The sequence below is a fragment of the Pezoporus flaviventris genome, unplaced genomic scaffold, assembly GCF_033815535.1.
Source record: "Pezoporus flaviventris isolate CSIRO_AGI_PZ_B2104156 unplaced genomic scaffold, CSIRO_AGI_Pfla_v1 ptg000002l, whole genome shotgun sequence".
In the NCBI taxonomy this organism is placed as follows: Eukaryota; Metazoa; Chordata; class Aves; order Psittaciformes; family Psittacidae; genus Pezoporus; species Pezoporus flaviventris.
In genome coordinates, this window is record NW_026892550.1 from 89,746,474 (window position 1) to 89,762,042 (window position 15,569).

The following is a 15,569-nucleotide window of genomic DNA, read 5'->3' on the forward strand; positions in this document are numbered from 1 at the left end:
GAACAGTTAACACTTCTAACACTAAAACACTTCTGGTTTTAGGCTGAAGACATTTTGTGCTTGGCGTAGGCTCCATCTGAAGCCTCTAGCAACAGTGTGCCCTCCATACCTTGAACCAGGATAAGGCTGCAGTCAGCCTTTTGCTCGCAGGTGCTGTCATAGTCCCAGCAGTAGGTGTTACTGTTAATTTTGTGTTTATTATCAAATTACAGTACAAAATGAGCTTTTGAGATGTGCAGTTTTCCAGCTGGAGACAGAGATGTTAGCTTTCCCTCCTGCAGGACATTTCCGTAGATGGATTCAGCCAGGTGTGCTCCTGCTTTTGAGTGAGATAATTTTTCTTTTGATCAAACAAAAAGCCTCAGGATAATTAGCTGAAGAGGTGATGGTAATAGCTAATGGTTTCCTTCCGCATCAGAGATCTTGCTGATGCGATCTGGATATACATCATGACAGATATGAACTGAATGGAGCTGCATGCTGCATTCCCAGATGCTTCCCCCGCAGAGAAGCGTCCTAAACCTGTGCATCCTACCCCCTGCCACTCGCAGAGGTTCTTTTCTGTCAAGTGACTGTGAGTCTTCCATGCAGATCAAACATAGCTCCTTGTACATTTTGCTCTGAACTTTGGAGTTTTGTATGAAGACAAATTTGTTGTGTTGACCAATGACTCTGGGCCATATCTCCCACTTCACAAGGGAAATGAAACTGCTGTCAGTGCTGTAACAAAGCTGTCTCTGCTCTACGGCCACTGGCACACCCCAGTAGCCCTGGGAGGCAAAGAAGCAGACCCCTTCCTAATTCTTCTTCCCATGGACTTCTGTTAGAATACAGACTCCAGATTACCTAGGCGCTTTCAGAGGATGCCTGCGAACAGGACACAGCTGCCCTCAGAGTCTACAAAGGGTGCATGGATCTCAGGTAGTCCGTGGAGCTGTGAGCCTACCCTCCTAAGCGCAGAAGTGGGAAAGAAACCCAAACCCTCCTCTTAATGTGTGACAGGAGCTTTCCACATAGGTATGAACAGGACTAGATGGATTACAAGATGTAGCCTTACCTAGCAGGAGACTTAAACAGGAACATACGAGGGAGACACACAATATGACATGCTTGTGTGGGCATCTTCAGCAGGGTATCTGCACGTGTGCAGGGGTTCTGAGAAAACATCAGGCAACTAAAAATGAACTTACACTGAGCACCTCAGTTCCACAATATGGCAGCAAATTTGGTGCAATGTTGTTAGGGTTGAATTAGAATCAGCAATCAGAAAGGTGAACGGTTACCAGTTTTGTCTCATGAATACATGTTGTGAGAGGAATGTTGTGCCTCGCACAACATGTATTCATGAGACAAAACTAATAAGTGCTTCTTGTAATGAGTGCTAAAAATGTTCAGGTTTGTTTCTACTAGTGCCAGTCTGAAAGCTGTACATATTCCAGAGGTATGTATACATTAATCAGCACTTTAAGTGCAGCTTCTGTATCTATGAAACTTTTATGTAAGGCAATAATCTCAAGTCGGAAGGACTTTAAAATATTTAGAGTCCTTAATAAATTTTTAAAGAGCATTTTTTTTGCAGCACACAGCAGAACTGGACTTCCTTTGATCTGATGGCCATTTCTGCATCTTCTATGTCTCTAGTAAGGCATGAAAATACAGAGGACATGGATTGCAGAGGTATCTGCAAGTTCCCATCCCATAAGAAGTCAAAAAGGTGAAGGAGAACCTAAGCACATGGTTTAAACACTTTGCATGGAGCAGAGTGAAGGTTCATAGAGCAGGGGGGGAGTAGCTCAGTAAATACATTTGGATGGGTCAGAGTAACTGTTGCACGGACAGTTTTTTCTTTCCCCAGTTTCAGCCAAGTCTTACCGTGTACCAGCAACACAGTGGGTGTCTTGGTGATGGCTCTTCCAGCCATAGAGGTCTCTGAGGTGAAGAAGCCTGCACAGCCAGTACTACACGTTCAGCACAGTGCCAGTCCTGCATAGTACCATATTTTATTTAATGCCAAGATCATATAGTCAGGCTTTGCTCAAAGCAAGACATTTAGTTCTTTCCAAGGGGAGAAAGCAGTCATAGCTCATGTCAGTCTCATGCACAGAGCACATAACCAGACGTGGTATCTAACAGAGCCAGGTTTCATGCACTTTGGCATGGTAACCTTGCAGTGCTTTAAGAGCATCTTCCAGAAAATGAATCGTCTTTCTAATGTGGGAATAGAGCAAAGGCCAGCTGGAAATGAAACCTAGGAATGAGTGTGTCTTTTTGTGTACGAATTCACAACATTTTAGCCGTTTCATTTTGCACAAATGACATGCAGGTTTTGTGAGGGTTTATTTTCAAAGGCCTTAATGTGTTCTGTTACAGAGGGTGACCACAGTTTCCATATGTATGTGATACACTTTACACTACCATATTTCTTAGTGGCCTTAATGGACTAGGTCTAAAGAAGCAGCAATTGCAATCTGAAAACATTAAACGGAAATGAACGAAACAGAAAAGAGCGGTCAGCCAATCTTCATGTATTTGATAAATACAGAGCTTGCTTACACCTCCAAATCATTTCCACTTTAGGCCACAAATTCAGATGATCTTGGTACCTGAGCTTAATGTGGCCAAGCTTAACGAGCTAACTCCTAGTTTGGAAGTGCTCCAAACTGTAGAGATACTCTTCTACTTTAGGTTAAAGGTATAATTCATCTCCCTAGAAGTAGAATTAATCAGACATGTCTAAATTTTCTTATGTAATGAGTAAAAATTGGTTCAGGTGTCAGAACAGTTGAGATGAAGCATGTCTGGATGTTACTCCAGAATCTTGGATACTGTAAGAGAATAAAATAATCATCTGTGTCAGCCCAGGGAAAAACACCTGCTTCAAAAACAAAGAGGGGAAAAAAGATCTTTATATCTTTGGAAGATATAAAGCTAACTATAGCATTCGGAGTCATAGGAAAGTAGTGGATGATTGCTTCCCAAGTATAAAACTAGTATTATTGCTCATAATTTTTGGAAAACCATTTATAATGTCAGATTTATTAAAATGCTGTTCTACTGTAGAGAGGACATGGCAACAACTTCATTGATCAAAACCAGGAGATGACAGAAAAAAACTGGTAAACAGACAAAATCCTTTTTAGATCCTGTTCACAGTAAAATTTGGAATAGAAATCTGAGAACTTAGAGATATTAAATCTCCCAAAGATGTCTACCATATAATTCGTTCAGGACCCTATTTCTCTTGCAAGAAGCAGATCTAAAATTATTGAAGGAAAGCAATTCTTTGACCCCTCAAGACTTCTAGCTAGTCTTGAAGAGAAAGCAATCTCCCAAAAGAGCAAGTTGTAGAATGCTAAGTAAAGGAAGAAGCAAACTTCAAGTATAGTTTGAACTGAGAAATAAAAGCATAAATGGAGCATATGATGAACTCTCCTGCAAATTAAATAAACAACTAGCAGGACTTGAAATTAAATTCAGTTTTTAGCTGCAGAGAAAGCAAGGCCCATCCAGCCCTGCCAATGCTCAATGACTAAGGAGTACACTGCTGTTCTTTGGTACCCACCCAGAATACTGCAATGATGTATATTTATTAAACATGTTGGTTCTTAGCTCTCATTATGAATTATTCATGTTTTGTTAATAGTCGATTCCCTAGAATATCCATGCAGAGCATGCATGATGATCACTGAATCATTTTCATTGAATTTACCAGACTTTCCTTCATGACTATTCAGAATGAGGCTTTAATGACACTTTATGATGAACTTTACTAGTTCTTCCTCCCCACTTTTAAATACAGAGAGCTGATTTTTGAGTATGTTGGGGAAAACAGTAATCCAAAAGATAACTGAACAACACACTGATCTGATCAGGAATGGGCTAGAGAACACAACTGAAACGATGGATCACAGAAAAGCTAGCCCAAAATGAAAGAAAAATCCCACTAAGAGACTTCACATTGCTTCCAATACCTCTGGTACTGTTTTCAAACACCATCTTACTCTTTTTAAAGCAGGTTATAATTCAATTACCATATTCTATTGCAATTTTCTGCACCTCTAAAGAGACTACCTCCTTTGCACTAGCAATTTTACTATTACAACAATAATAAGGAATTTCAAATATTCCATTTTACAGAGTGCTTATACTACTATTTCCCAGTATGTATTCTGGATTATTCTTGGACTTGAGAGCTTTTCATGATATTCAGAACTGAAGTAGCAAATCCATTAAAAAGACGATAGGTCTTATTTTGAGTCCTGATTCTGCAAACTATTCTGCATTTATAAAGCTTTAATCCTCAGGCTGTTTTAACCTTTGTATGAGAAAAGTCTAATTTAGTTGGCAAATTGTAAAAAGAAGTGAAATTAATTTGCTGCTCACCAGTTTCTCATCAGCATTCTAAAAGCCCCAGTGAAATTAATATATTAAACATGGGAGTAGAAGAGGATATTGCAAATATAAACATCACAGATTAAGACAAGATGTACAGTGATGCTGTAAAACTCAAAATATTGATCGAAATGTGTTAAAAGAAGAAGCCTCCCCTGTATCAAGCAGCATAATAAAGCTGTGGAACTATCCGCTATATAATCACTCTGAAAATAAGCTGGAGTCATTCAGTAACTCACTAGAATGCAAAGATCATTTCAAAGCATTACACAAAATGAAGAAAATAAAACACCTATGGTATGAAATGCTTCCAACTCCAAATCTTAAAGCTGTATTTAGTTGTAGTTTAGCGAATGAGATTTTCCCCTTTCATGCATACTCTTAGAACAATAGAGATGGTCATAAAATCCTTCAGAATGGCAAATGAGACACATTTCAAATAACCTGCTCCTACTTCTATTTACCCTACAGATATTTCTGAAGTAGAGAAGGAAAGAGTAGAGAGTAAGAATGGCCAAACAAAGGCACACCAACAGTTACTCAAAATCCGGCTACAGATAGCAACTCAAAGGCAAAGTGACTGGAGCTTCTGGCTGGCCTAGAACATCAGCAGAATGAAAGCAGTACAAGAAGTTGCAGGAGGAGCTTTTAAAGATGACTTCCAGCTTAAATGAGGTGAATGAGCTAAAATGAGCAAGAGTCAAATAAAGAAAATGCTACAGGCTGACACAAAAGCAAAGAGATTTGAATCAGAGATAGCCCTGATTTAAGCTAGAATTTATAAAGGAAGGTTTGAAAGAATCTCCTAGAAGGTGGAGGGGAGGAAAACGTGACGAATTTTATACAAAGAGTGATCATTTTATCTGCAAGATTATAAAATACGGCTGGTTTGATAACAAGAGACAATAACAAGTCAGGATATTCCTTTCATTTTATGCTTTATGCAGTACAAAGAGCACCCATTTGTCTCTAATATTTGGTAACACTTCTTGCCCACACATTCATTGAAGTAACTGACTATTACTGGGATGTGTTTAAAAAATCAAGTTGGTGGAATACCGTGGAGAGGTTGACTTCACTTAAGAGTTACAAGTGGTTTAGGGAGTACAACTTTTGTGCAGATGATTGATTCTCTGGTACCCAAGTACTCCTTTTTGCCTTCTTCCATATTATCCTTATGACTGGAATAATATTCGCTCTGAAACTTGGTGGCAAGAGCTTTTTATCTGCATAACAGTAGATAGCAGGGTTAGCAAAGTTTTTAAAATGCCCCTTCCACACAGGAATCAAAACCCTTTCCATAGTATGTGTTATTTACTCCTTTTATTTACTCCTTGCTCTTTCAGATGTCAAGATTTTTTCCGCTTTAGCAATGTCATACTTCTTTCCCCACTCAAACTCCTCTTTAATCATATCTTACTGAGAGCATTCTCCTTTTTTTCCCCTCACTTCCACCATTCCCCAAAGTACCTCTTTTCCCACCTCTTTCCTAACTCCTTACAACACAAACTATATTTTTCCCTTCCTGAAAACCAAGTTTGGCGGTGCCTTTTTATTCTTTTCTCCAAATAACTTCCTTCTGTTTGCTCTTGCCTCTCACGAGTGCTGTGTGAAGTTTGTACCTCTTTCTTTCCCTCAACATGTATTTAGCTCTCTCAACTATGCAATAAACTTTCCCCCCTCGAAGTACTACATTTTACCATTACACTCTTCCATCCCTTATTGCTTCCATGCCCACATTATTCCTGTCTGTCAAATTGCACTGAATTTGTCCCGTTTTACATTTCTTCCCTAATTCCACAATCTAGCCTCTCACTTACTAGTTGCAGACTGTACCAGCAGTTGTTGCTTATTTACTGGGTAAATACTTAACACACTAAGGATACTGTCATGACTAAATAGCACAATCCCCTCACGTATCAGATAAGCACAGATCACAAGTATCTCAAAAAAAAATCAGTTTTAAAGAATTTTGCAATTCATTTAGAAAGGATTCTAAAATTCATTAACTCGAATGAGAAGTGTGCTTGAAAAGGCAGATAAGTTGATTCAGATGGCAGTTCTATCAGAATAAAATAAAATGCATCTTCATCTGTACCAAACCCAACCATTACTGAAAGAAAAAGTTACATCTAGTTCATTTTAAAGAATTTAATAGTTGTATTTCCCACAATGCTACATACAAGAAACTGTTTTAAATAACATTAATATAAACTAAGAAAAGTCAGAGAACCTTAAGTTAGAAAGATTCCATCTTTTCCCTCACATAATAAAAGACATAATACATATGATTTCTTCAACATCTATATTATTATAACTATAAAAAATGTTTAAATAAAAGTGTTTAAAGGAGGGAGCTAAAAGTCAGGCATTTAAATCCATGTGTAGGCACTGAATAGCTGGTTTAATTTTCAGAATTGCAAACACTTTCAACTTCCACAGTTTAAATTGACACCTATAGAAGTCCTATTAACACTTACTCACAGAATTTAATTCATCTGAGTAGGTCCATCAAATTAAAAGGGAGGACTTATATGCATAAATCACAACTAATGTTTACAGGATTACAGCATATGCTGATATATGCATTTAGTTTTCTAATTTAAGTCTCAAAATTTAAACATTTCAATCACAACATTTAAAATACAAGTTGTTTATTTAATTATGCATTTAGGATGTATGTTATAGTCTTTAAAAACATATCCCATGAGGAACTCCCACTAGATTTTCCAACAGAGCAATTCGTACTTTTTTGCAAAGCAGCAACCAGAGTCCTCATGATCAATGTATTATTCAAAATATTGAGGTATACAAATAAGAGAAATCATTCAGAAGCAGTCATTTTCCTTATTGACCATATTGCTTCCACTGTTTGAAAGCAGAAATCCTGTTAGCAGAGATTTCTGCTTAGAAATGGATGACAAAGATCAGTCTGGAATTTTAGAAGTTTATTTAATTTCCTAAGTGCCTAAAAAAGGAACATAATATTTTATATCCCAAGTTTTAATTAGGGATCAGTATTTACATTTGTATCAACACCTCTAAATACTTCATTAAAATCAGGATAATGGCCATCACAACACCATTAATATCAGTTAGTTAAACATCTTTTCAGTTGCTAAATGAAAATACACTTTCTAACACAAGGAGTTTTAATCATTCACTCATTATTATGAGGTCAGTGTCACTTTATTTGTCTTTACTATGCTCTTGTTCTAATAAATCATAACAGCAAAATAATTAGATTGCTCTTTCTAGCACAAGGAAAAAGGACTCAGTCCTGCAGATGCTTTTCAAGTGTCTAATTTTATAAATATTGATGGTCATATTAGTATACACAAAATAAAGCTTGTGACAAAATGTTTAGACTATCAGGGTTCAAATCAGAACAGTTATCAATATCAAATCTGCAATGGTCAGAGAGCTACGGCCCTGAAATTGCAAAGAACGTATCATCAACTGATCGGGTAAAGTCTATGAAACTCAATTAATCTGGGTTCTACCAACCATTTCACTGGTAAAATGAAAATATATGTACCCACTTTGTTACCGGAAGGCAAAGACAAGGCAAACCACTGACTGGGTCTTGCTCTCTTCTTCATTACCACTGAATGAGCAATTAGAGATTGTTCTGGTTCACAAAACAGCTGAGGGACTGTCCTTTTAAAAGACCAGATCTTTTGAAAATTTAAAACTTTACAAAGGATTGATTTGCCCCTCATTGTCTCTACTCAGCTGTCTTCAACTAGCAGCAATCTACCTTGGTTTCTGAGTAAAGGTCTCAAGTACCCTTCTAGTTCCATCCTATTTTTTAAAAAGCATACCAAACTAAATCATTAAGGCTGCTTTATATCTGTGTCAACTTGATTTACGTATACCAAATGGAACAATCACTTTGAGGACTTTCAAGTAGAATGAGCGGTCTTGTCAATATTCCAGGAAAAGTCACAGTACCCACTGGAATAATTAGTCTCCGACATCACCATCTCTGTCACCTATGAGCCACAGAAAATGAAAACCTACAGCTAATAAGGCAGTTCCAAGCAGATCTCCCAGTGCAGTAAGATAAGGGATAGAAAAACTATCAGGATCTTTTCCTTTTTTCCAGAAGTGGTGCACCATCCAGTCAGCAATCCATAACAGAGTAAACACCTACGCAACATCAAACAAACAAAATCTGTATTATTATCACATAAATTACATTGACAGGAAATCAACAGCTAACATTATTGTCTCCTTAGTCTACAATACTATTGTATACAACTACATTTGAAAAATATAAATAATTAATATGAATGAGTTTCAGACTAAAAGTCCCTACATGTAGAGACACAGTTACCCAACTTCTCCCAGTCAATCGCATGCACAGATAGAAGGAACATATTGAATCATTGTCTGTACTTGAGGACTTCTGAACATGGCAAGAAAAAGAAAAAACTCTAACCAAATATGCAACTGCATTTCCCACACATGACATTTTGTGCAGTGAAAGTATAAGTGGGGCTGCAAGATCATTCAGAACTGACAGACACTGCCCCAGATGAAAACACTTGACTCAGGTGTAACTCGTTTCCACAGGTCTAGAACCGATCTGATATCTTGGGGGTGTTGGTTGATGAGAAAATGAACATGAGCCGGCAGTGTGCGCTCTCAGCTCAGAAAGCCAACTGTATCCTGGGCTGCATCAAAAGGAGCGTGACCAGCAGGTCGAAGGAGGTGATCCTGCCCCTCTGCTCTGCTCTTGTGAAACCTCACCTGGAGTATTGTGTGCAGTTCTGGTGTCCTCAACATAAAAAGGACATGGAACTGTTGGAACAAGTCCTGAGGAGGGCCACGAGGATGATCAGGGGACTGGAGCACCTCCCGTATGAAGACAGGCTGAGAAAGTTGGGGCTGTTCAGCCTGGAGAAGCAAAGGCTGCGTGGAGACCTCATAGCAGCCTTCCAGTATCTGAAGGGGGCCTATAGGGATGCTGGAGAGGGACTCTTCATTAGGGACTGTAGTGACAGGACAAGGGGTAACGGGTTAAAACTTAAACAGGGGAAGTTTAGATTGGATATAAGGAGGAAATTCTTTCCTGTTAGGGTGGTGAGGCACTGGAATGAATTGCCCAGGGAGGTTGTGAATGCTCCATCCTTGGCAGTGTTCAAGACCAGGTTGGACGAAGCCTTGGGTGAGATGGTTTAGCATGAGGTGTCCCTGCCCATGGCAGGGGGGTTGGAGCTTGATGATCTTAAGGTCCTTTCCAACCCTAACTATTCTATGATTCTATGATATAAAGAATACCAGGTCAGAGTAAGAACAGTTTTATCTGCATTGTATGATCTGCAAAAAATAGCCTAGAAGCTACTTTTATGCTTGAAATAGCAGCTTCAAGCCTTCTGTAATAAGGCACACCTGCAATATATATTATGAAATTGTCACTCCAGGCTGAATTGGTCCCAGAATAAAAGATTTCATTCCCAACTGTGAAAGTCTGAACATTTGAGAGGTTTGATCTTAATACTAAAAGTATGCATAATCATTAATCCAATTTTAGAAAAGAATCCCTTTAATGTTGCACAGCTGTATGATAAGAGATTCTGATTTGGATGAATCATGTGGTGCAGCATGGCACAAGATGAATGGAGAAAGGACCACTAACAGAGCTTCTATTTCTTCTTGTCTCATCTAAGGAGCTGATTAAGATGAAATAAATAGTGCATTTTATGTCTTTTTAGTTATTCAGATCTTTAGGAAGTGTAAACCTAAGACAGTTCTCACCATAATTCTTCTTTTAAAAGTCTACTATGTACATTTAAAATAATATACAGTATCAAAAGTAGTAAAAGGCACAAAATTCATATTTTATTTAGTAAATGATCAATTACTGGTATAAAAAGCATCTGTATGCTCTTATTTATTGAAATACTGATAAGGTGGTTGCAAGACACTTCTCCACAATACAAAATACAGTAAAATGAATGTCATATAATAAATTGCGCTGAAAAGTTTCTCAATTAATCCTTGCTTTGCAAAAGCATATGTTAAAATACAAGCCTGAATTTCTAATTAAATAAGGAAAAAAAAGGGAGTATTTGCTTAATGAAAAATGCATGGCTTATTTATATAAACATATCATCTGAAAAGGGAACTCTGTAGTCTAAGCTAATTATGCGAGTCCTAGGTGTGCTGACTGGAATCCAAACAAATATATTTAAAACAGATGTTTTCTTTGGAAGACTATCAGATTCTCTGAGTCTGCTCCTTCTAAGAGACAAAAAGAGGCCTGTTTATAAAAGACCCCATCCATTAACATCTCCTACAGTATGCGCACAGAAGACTCTGTAGCACCCCACATCAACAATAGTTCTGCATGTTCTATTACAAGATGAAAGCATTTGTAACAAGAATAATTTATAATGAATTATATAACACAACCCATTAGATGTAACACACACAGTCCCATTGAAATGACAGTATGTACTTCTGGCTCTTAAAAATCATGACACAAAAAACCCCCTTCATTTCTTCCTGTATTTTCCAGCTTGAAATAACTGCCTTAGACTACTGTGAAAAATTGGTAGTTTGGCCAGTAAGTTTTGTGAACCTTCCCAAATAATTATTTTTACTATATTAACTTATGGGTGCATAACAAATAATGCAAATTATAACAAACCTGGCTTCTGTAAGTAATTGGAAAAAAGTTATAGCATATTATATTAGCTGCTGCTTATACCAGTATATGCTGGCAGCTGGGACATAGTGCTTCCAGAGTAAATTATAAGACTGTAGTTCACCAGCCTTTATTTTTGGTGAAGGAATAATCATTACGCATTTGCATGGCTAGAAAGTCACTAACATTTAAGAATTACACAGATCAGTCTTTGGAAATGGTTCCTTATTGGCCACAGTAGTTTGTATTAGAAGCCAGAAGAAGTCAACCAATGGGACTTAAATCCTTAATAAGATTTCTTTCTTATAGAATCATAGAATCAAAGAATGGTTAGGGTTAGAAATATATCACCCAAGGCCTCATCCAACCTGGTCTTGAATACTGCCAAGGATGGAGCATTTACAACCTCCCCTGGCAACCTATTGCAGTGCCTCACCACCCTAACAGGAAAGAATTTCTTCCTTATATCCAATCTAAACTTCCCCTGTTTAAGTCTGAACCCCTTACCCCTTGTTCTATCACTACAGTCCCTAATGAAGAGTCCCTCCCCAGCATCCCTATAGGCCCCCTTCAGATACTGGAAGGCTGCTATGAGGTCTCCACACAGCCTTCTCTTCTCCAGGCTGAACAGCCCCAACTTTCTCAGCCTGTCTTCATATGGGAGGTGCTCCAGTCCCCTGATCATCCTCGTGGCCCTCTTCTGGACTTGTTCCAACAGTTCCACGTCCTTTTTATGTTGAGGACACCAGAACTGTACACAATACTCCAAGTGAGGTCTCACGAGAGCAGAGTAGAGGGGCAGGGTCACCTCCTTCGACCTGCTGGTCACGCTCCTTTGATGCAGCCCAGGATACGGTTGGCTTTCTGGGCTGCAAGCACACACTGAAGCCGGCTCATGTTCATTTTCTCATCAACCAACACCCCCAAGTCCTTCTCTGCAGGGCTGCTCTGAATCTCTTCTCTGCCCAACCTGTAGCTGTGCCTGGGATTGCTCTGACCCAGGTGTAGGACCTTGCACTTATCAATGTTAAGACAGGGCAAAAGCCCTAAGAGTTTGCTGAAAGTAAGTCCTTGTATTTAAAGTGATGCGAGAAGTCGCTCACAAAGATCAAAGAAAAAACATACAAAAGACATTACAAGACTTGTTACTTCAGTGGCACAACAGAACTACACTCCTATAATTTCAACAAAATGATGCAGATGGCATAGCAGTACAAATACTGTATACTTCTGCTCTGCGTTCATGCTTTGAAGAAGAAAGCCTTCCTACTTCTAATTGAAAACCAGCTGGTTTTCAGGGAAAAAAATAAAGAGACTATCATCACAGAAAAGCCTAATAAGATAAACAATTTTTGTACTAACATGAAATGCTGTAGAAAAGTGATAAGAAATGCTTGTAAATATATGCAGTTCAAGATGTGAGCTAGTATTTTAAAATTATTTAATATTCAGAGGAAGAGAATAATTCAATGTTTCCTGAAGAAAGGGAGATGAATAGTAGTAGAATTATGAAACAGAGCACTAGGAATTTTTCCAGACCGAAGAATGAAATAACTGCAAGGTTTAAGAAAGGTAAAAAATAACTAAATATCTATATAGAAAAAAAGATCAAAGCAAAGTGAGACACTTTATAGTCACTGATCAAGAAAAAAATATCCTAGAGCATGGACTGCAAAAATACAGAAAAATTCCAGAAGTTTTGATATTTCAGAAGGAAGATCATGTTACATTATTACTTCTGGGAAAAAAACTGCAATAGAAATTGAGGAATATGAAACTAAAGACATCATCAGGTTTAGACTGCATTTCTAAAATGACCTATCAGTCGCATTGTCAAAAAAGGTCCTGAGAAGACAGAAGCAGCAGAATCTAGCAATAAGAATGAGAGGGAGGGCGGGAGGGAGGAAGGGAGGGAAGAAAAGACCAGGAGTGAAGTCTTTACAAAATCCTAATTATGAAGAATCTGAAAATAAGGGGTATAACTACACATATAATTTTGTACAACAAAGGGCAGAAATAAAGAGAAACTTGATATTGAACTTTCTGATTCAAATTAGATTAGAACTGAATATAAATGCTTAAATAAGAGTGAGCCTCGCTATTTAAAGCACAAATCTTATAATTGCAAGACTAGAAATGGGAACAATATACACTATAAAGCAATTTTTTTCCTTTGTGATTGGGCACAAAATTTAATTCTTTGCAGGTCTTTAGATACGAACAAGTTCAGCTACAGAAAAGTTATTTTTGGTCTTTTGCATGTAGCAAGGACCGCTAAAAACTATCTGCATTTTCTCATGCAATTAAATTCTCATGACTTCTGAAATGGGAAAAGAATTAAATTCTACTATATAAAATAAAAATACATAAATCCCTTGAAACATTCTTAATACTGTCTAGACTTCCCGTAGCTTAAATGATACTTTGTAGCATTCTATAATATTTGTATTGTTTCTTTTACCTGAGATGACCATATTTCAAGAGTGAATGCAGGTCAAACTCAGTGATAAGAAGTATAGGGTTGAAATGCATCATATTTGTAAATCAGATTTGAATTTTTTATATTTAGAATAGAATAGTTAGGGTTGGAAAGGACCTTAAGATCATCTAGTTCCAACCCCCCTGCCATGGGCAGGGACACCTCACCCTAAACCATGTCACCCAAGGCTTCGTCCAACCTGGCCTTGAACACTGCCAGGGATGGTGCATTCACAACCTCCCTGGGCAACCCATTCCAGTGCCTCACCACCCTAACAGGAAAGAATTTCCTCCTTATATCCAATCTAAACTTCCCCTGTTTAAGTCTGAACCCATTACCCCTTGTCCTATCACTACAGTCCCTAATGAAGAGCCCATCCTCACCCTCCCTATAGGCCCCCTTCAGATACTGGAAGGCTGCTATATTTATATTAGTTCATACATTAGTTGCTGGGATTAGTGAATTCAAACACCAAACTGGAAAAAGAAAGTTTAAGTTATATATTTGCATATGCTTTCTCACATGGGCATTATCAAAATTCACCTATAAGCTTAGTACCAAGACCTTTTAGCAGTTTATTTAGCATGCCTTGGACAGGATATCCTGCATGTTACTAGTACTGCTGATTCACCTTTGATTTTTCCCATGTGAAGGTGCATTACAAAGTAGTTTCCTTTTGTTACTTTAGACAGGAAACACACGCAACTAATTGTGGAATAAGAACTCTTACAAACCTATGAAATGCAAAGGTAAAGTTTGGTTTTTGTTTTTTAGGTTTTTCAATGATGAGTGAAACCCTCCAATTAAGGATCTCTAAAGAATACTGTGTCCTGACTCTGACACCATTCTCAGCAGATTTACAGTTTAGGTCTTCTAGTGGGTTTGACCCTTCATTAAGTTAGCTCTTAAATTTTGTATTACATTCCTCAGATTTTAGATGGCTTTAAATGTCTTCACCTGAAGCTAAATGTAACTGTAAGGCTTAATAATAGATCTACACTGAACTTGCTGAATTTCCATTCTCTAAAGCCAGAATTCTGCAGTCAGTGCACTCTCAGAGTAGGTCTACATATATTTTTCAAAACAAATTTGTCTCCCCTGTCTTCTCAGGTAGCGTATCTGGTGTGTATCTTGTCATAATTTCCTCCAAACATAGAGATTTCCTTCAAGTCTGGCAGCAAAGAAATCACTGAACAGCAAGTTCTTTCTTTCTGCTGCTGTTTGTGTTGTACCTAAGTGGTATTAACTACACTATGGTATCCAAGTACCCAGACAGCATAGCATACTTACTTATATGAAAGACTAAAATCTCATCTAAGTAAAAAAGGGGATACCATTTCAGCTGAAGTTTTTTCTAAAACAATTTGATTATGGCACTTTTTTTTATTCCACAGATTTAATAAAATTCCTGAGACTGTCTTCATGATTTCTTTGTCAGACATTCTGATTTAACCAAGACAGTCCTAATTTCAGGCCTTTTGTCAGCTGTCTGAATGGGGAGTGCAATCCTGACCATTAAGTTTTCAGGTATGCTCAATGTGCACTTGCTGTAGCACAACTCAGTGTGTCATGCTCCATACATAAGCACTTCGAGCTCAGCCTTCTGGAGGCAAAAATTATATATCCCTGCTAATGACCTGGTAGGAGCCAGGCTTCTACCACAGACAGCAACATCCCTGGAATTGAGAGCATGGGTGATAGCCACATTCAGATCCCAGTAAATATGGCAAGTCTGCTTCTCTTGCTGCAATGAAAAAGCACTGAATATACAAAACTGTCCACATTTGGACCTTAGTTTTCATATTCCCTTGAATAATGTAGTCTCTTTTAGCAGTTAACTTGCTTTACATTTCGGAAATAACCTTTCCTATTAGAAAAAGCAGTATTTAAAATGCATCAATATTTTCTCTATAAACACAACCTTCCTTATTTCTCTATAATGTACAGTATACCACATGAGTTATTTTTCCACACTGAAGAGGCCCATACCATCATCAGAATCCCCACACTAGTGAGACATCCAAGATGCTTTTGATGTGAGAA

General features: G+C 37.9%; 1 protein-coding gene across 1 annotated transcript in view; it reads right to left on the reverse strand.

The window, feature by feature from the left end:
* Nucleotides 1-6,530: 6,530 nt before the first annotated feature.
* The window catches only part of SLC41A2 (solute carrier family 41 member 2), a 53,119-nt gene continuing 44,080 nt past the window's right edge, over nucleotides 6,531-15,569 (reverse strand). Inside the window, exon 12 of the mRNA XM_061445014.1 lies at nucleotides 6,531-8,544. Coding sequence (XP_061300998.1) covers nucleotides 8,359-8,544 — 186 coding nt within the window. The 3' untranslated portion in view covers nucleotides 6,531-8,358. The remainder of the gene's footprint in view (nucleotides 8,545-15,569) is intronic.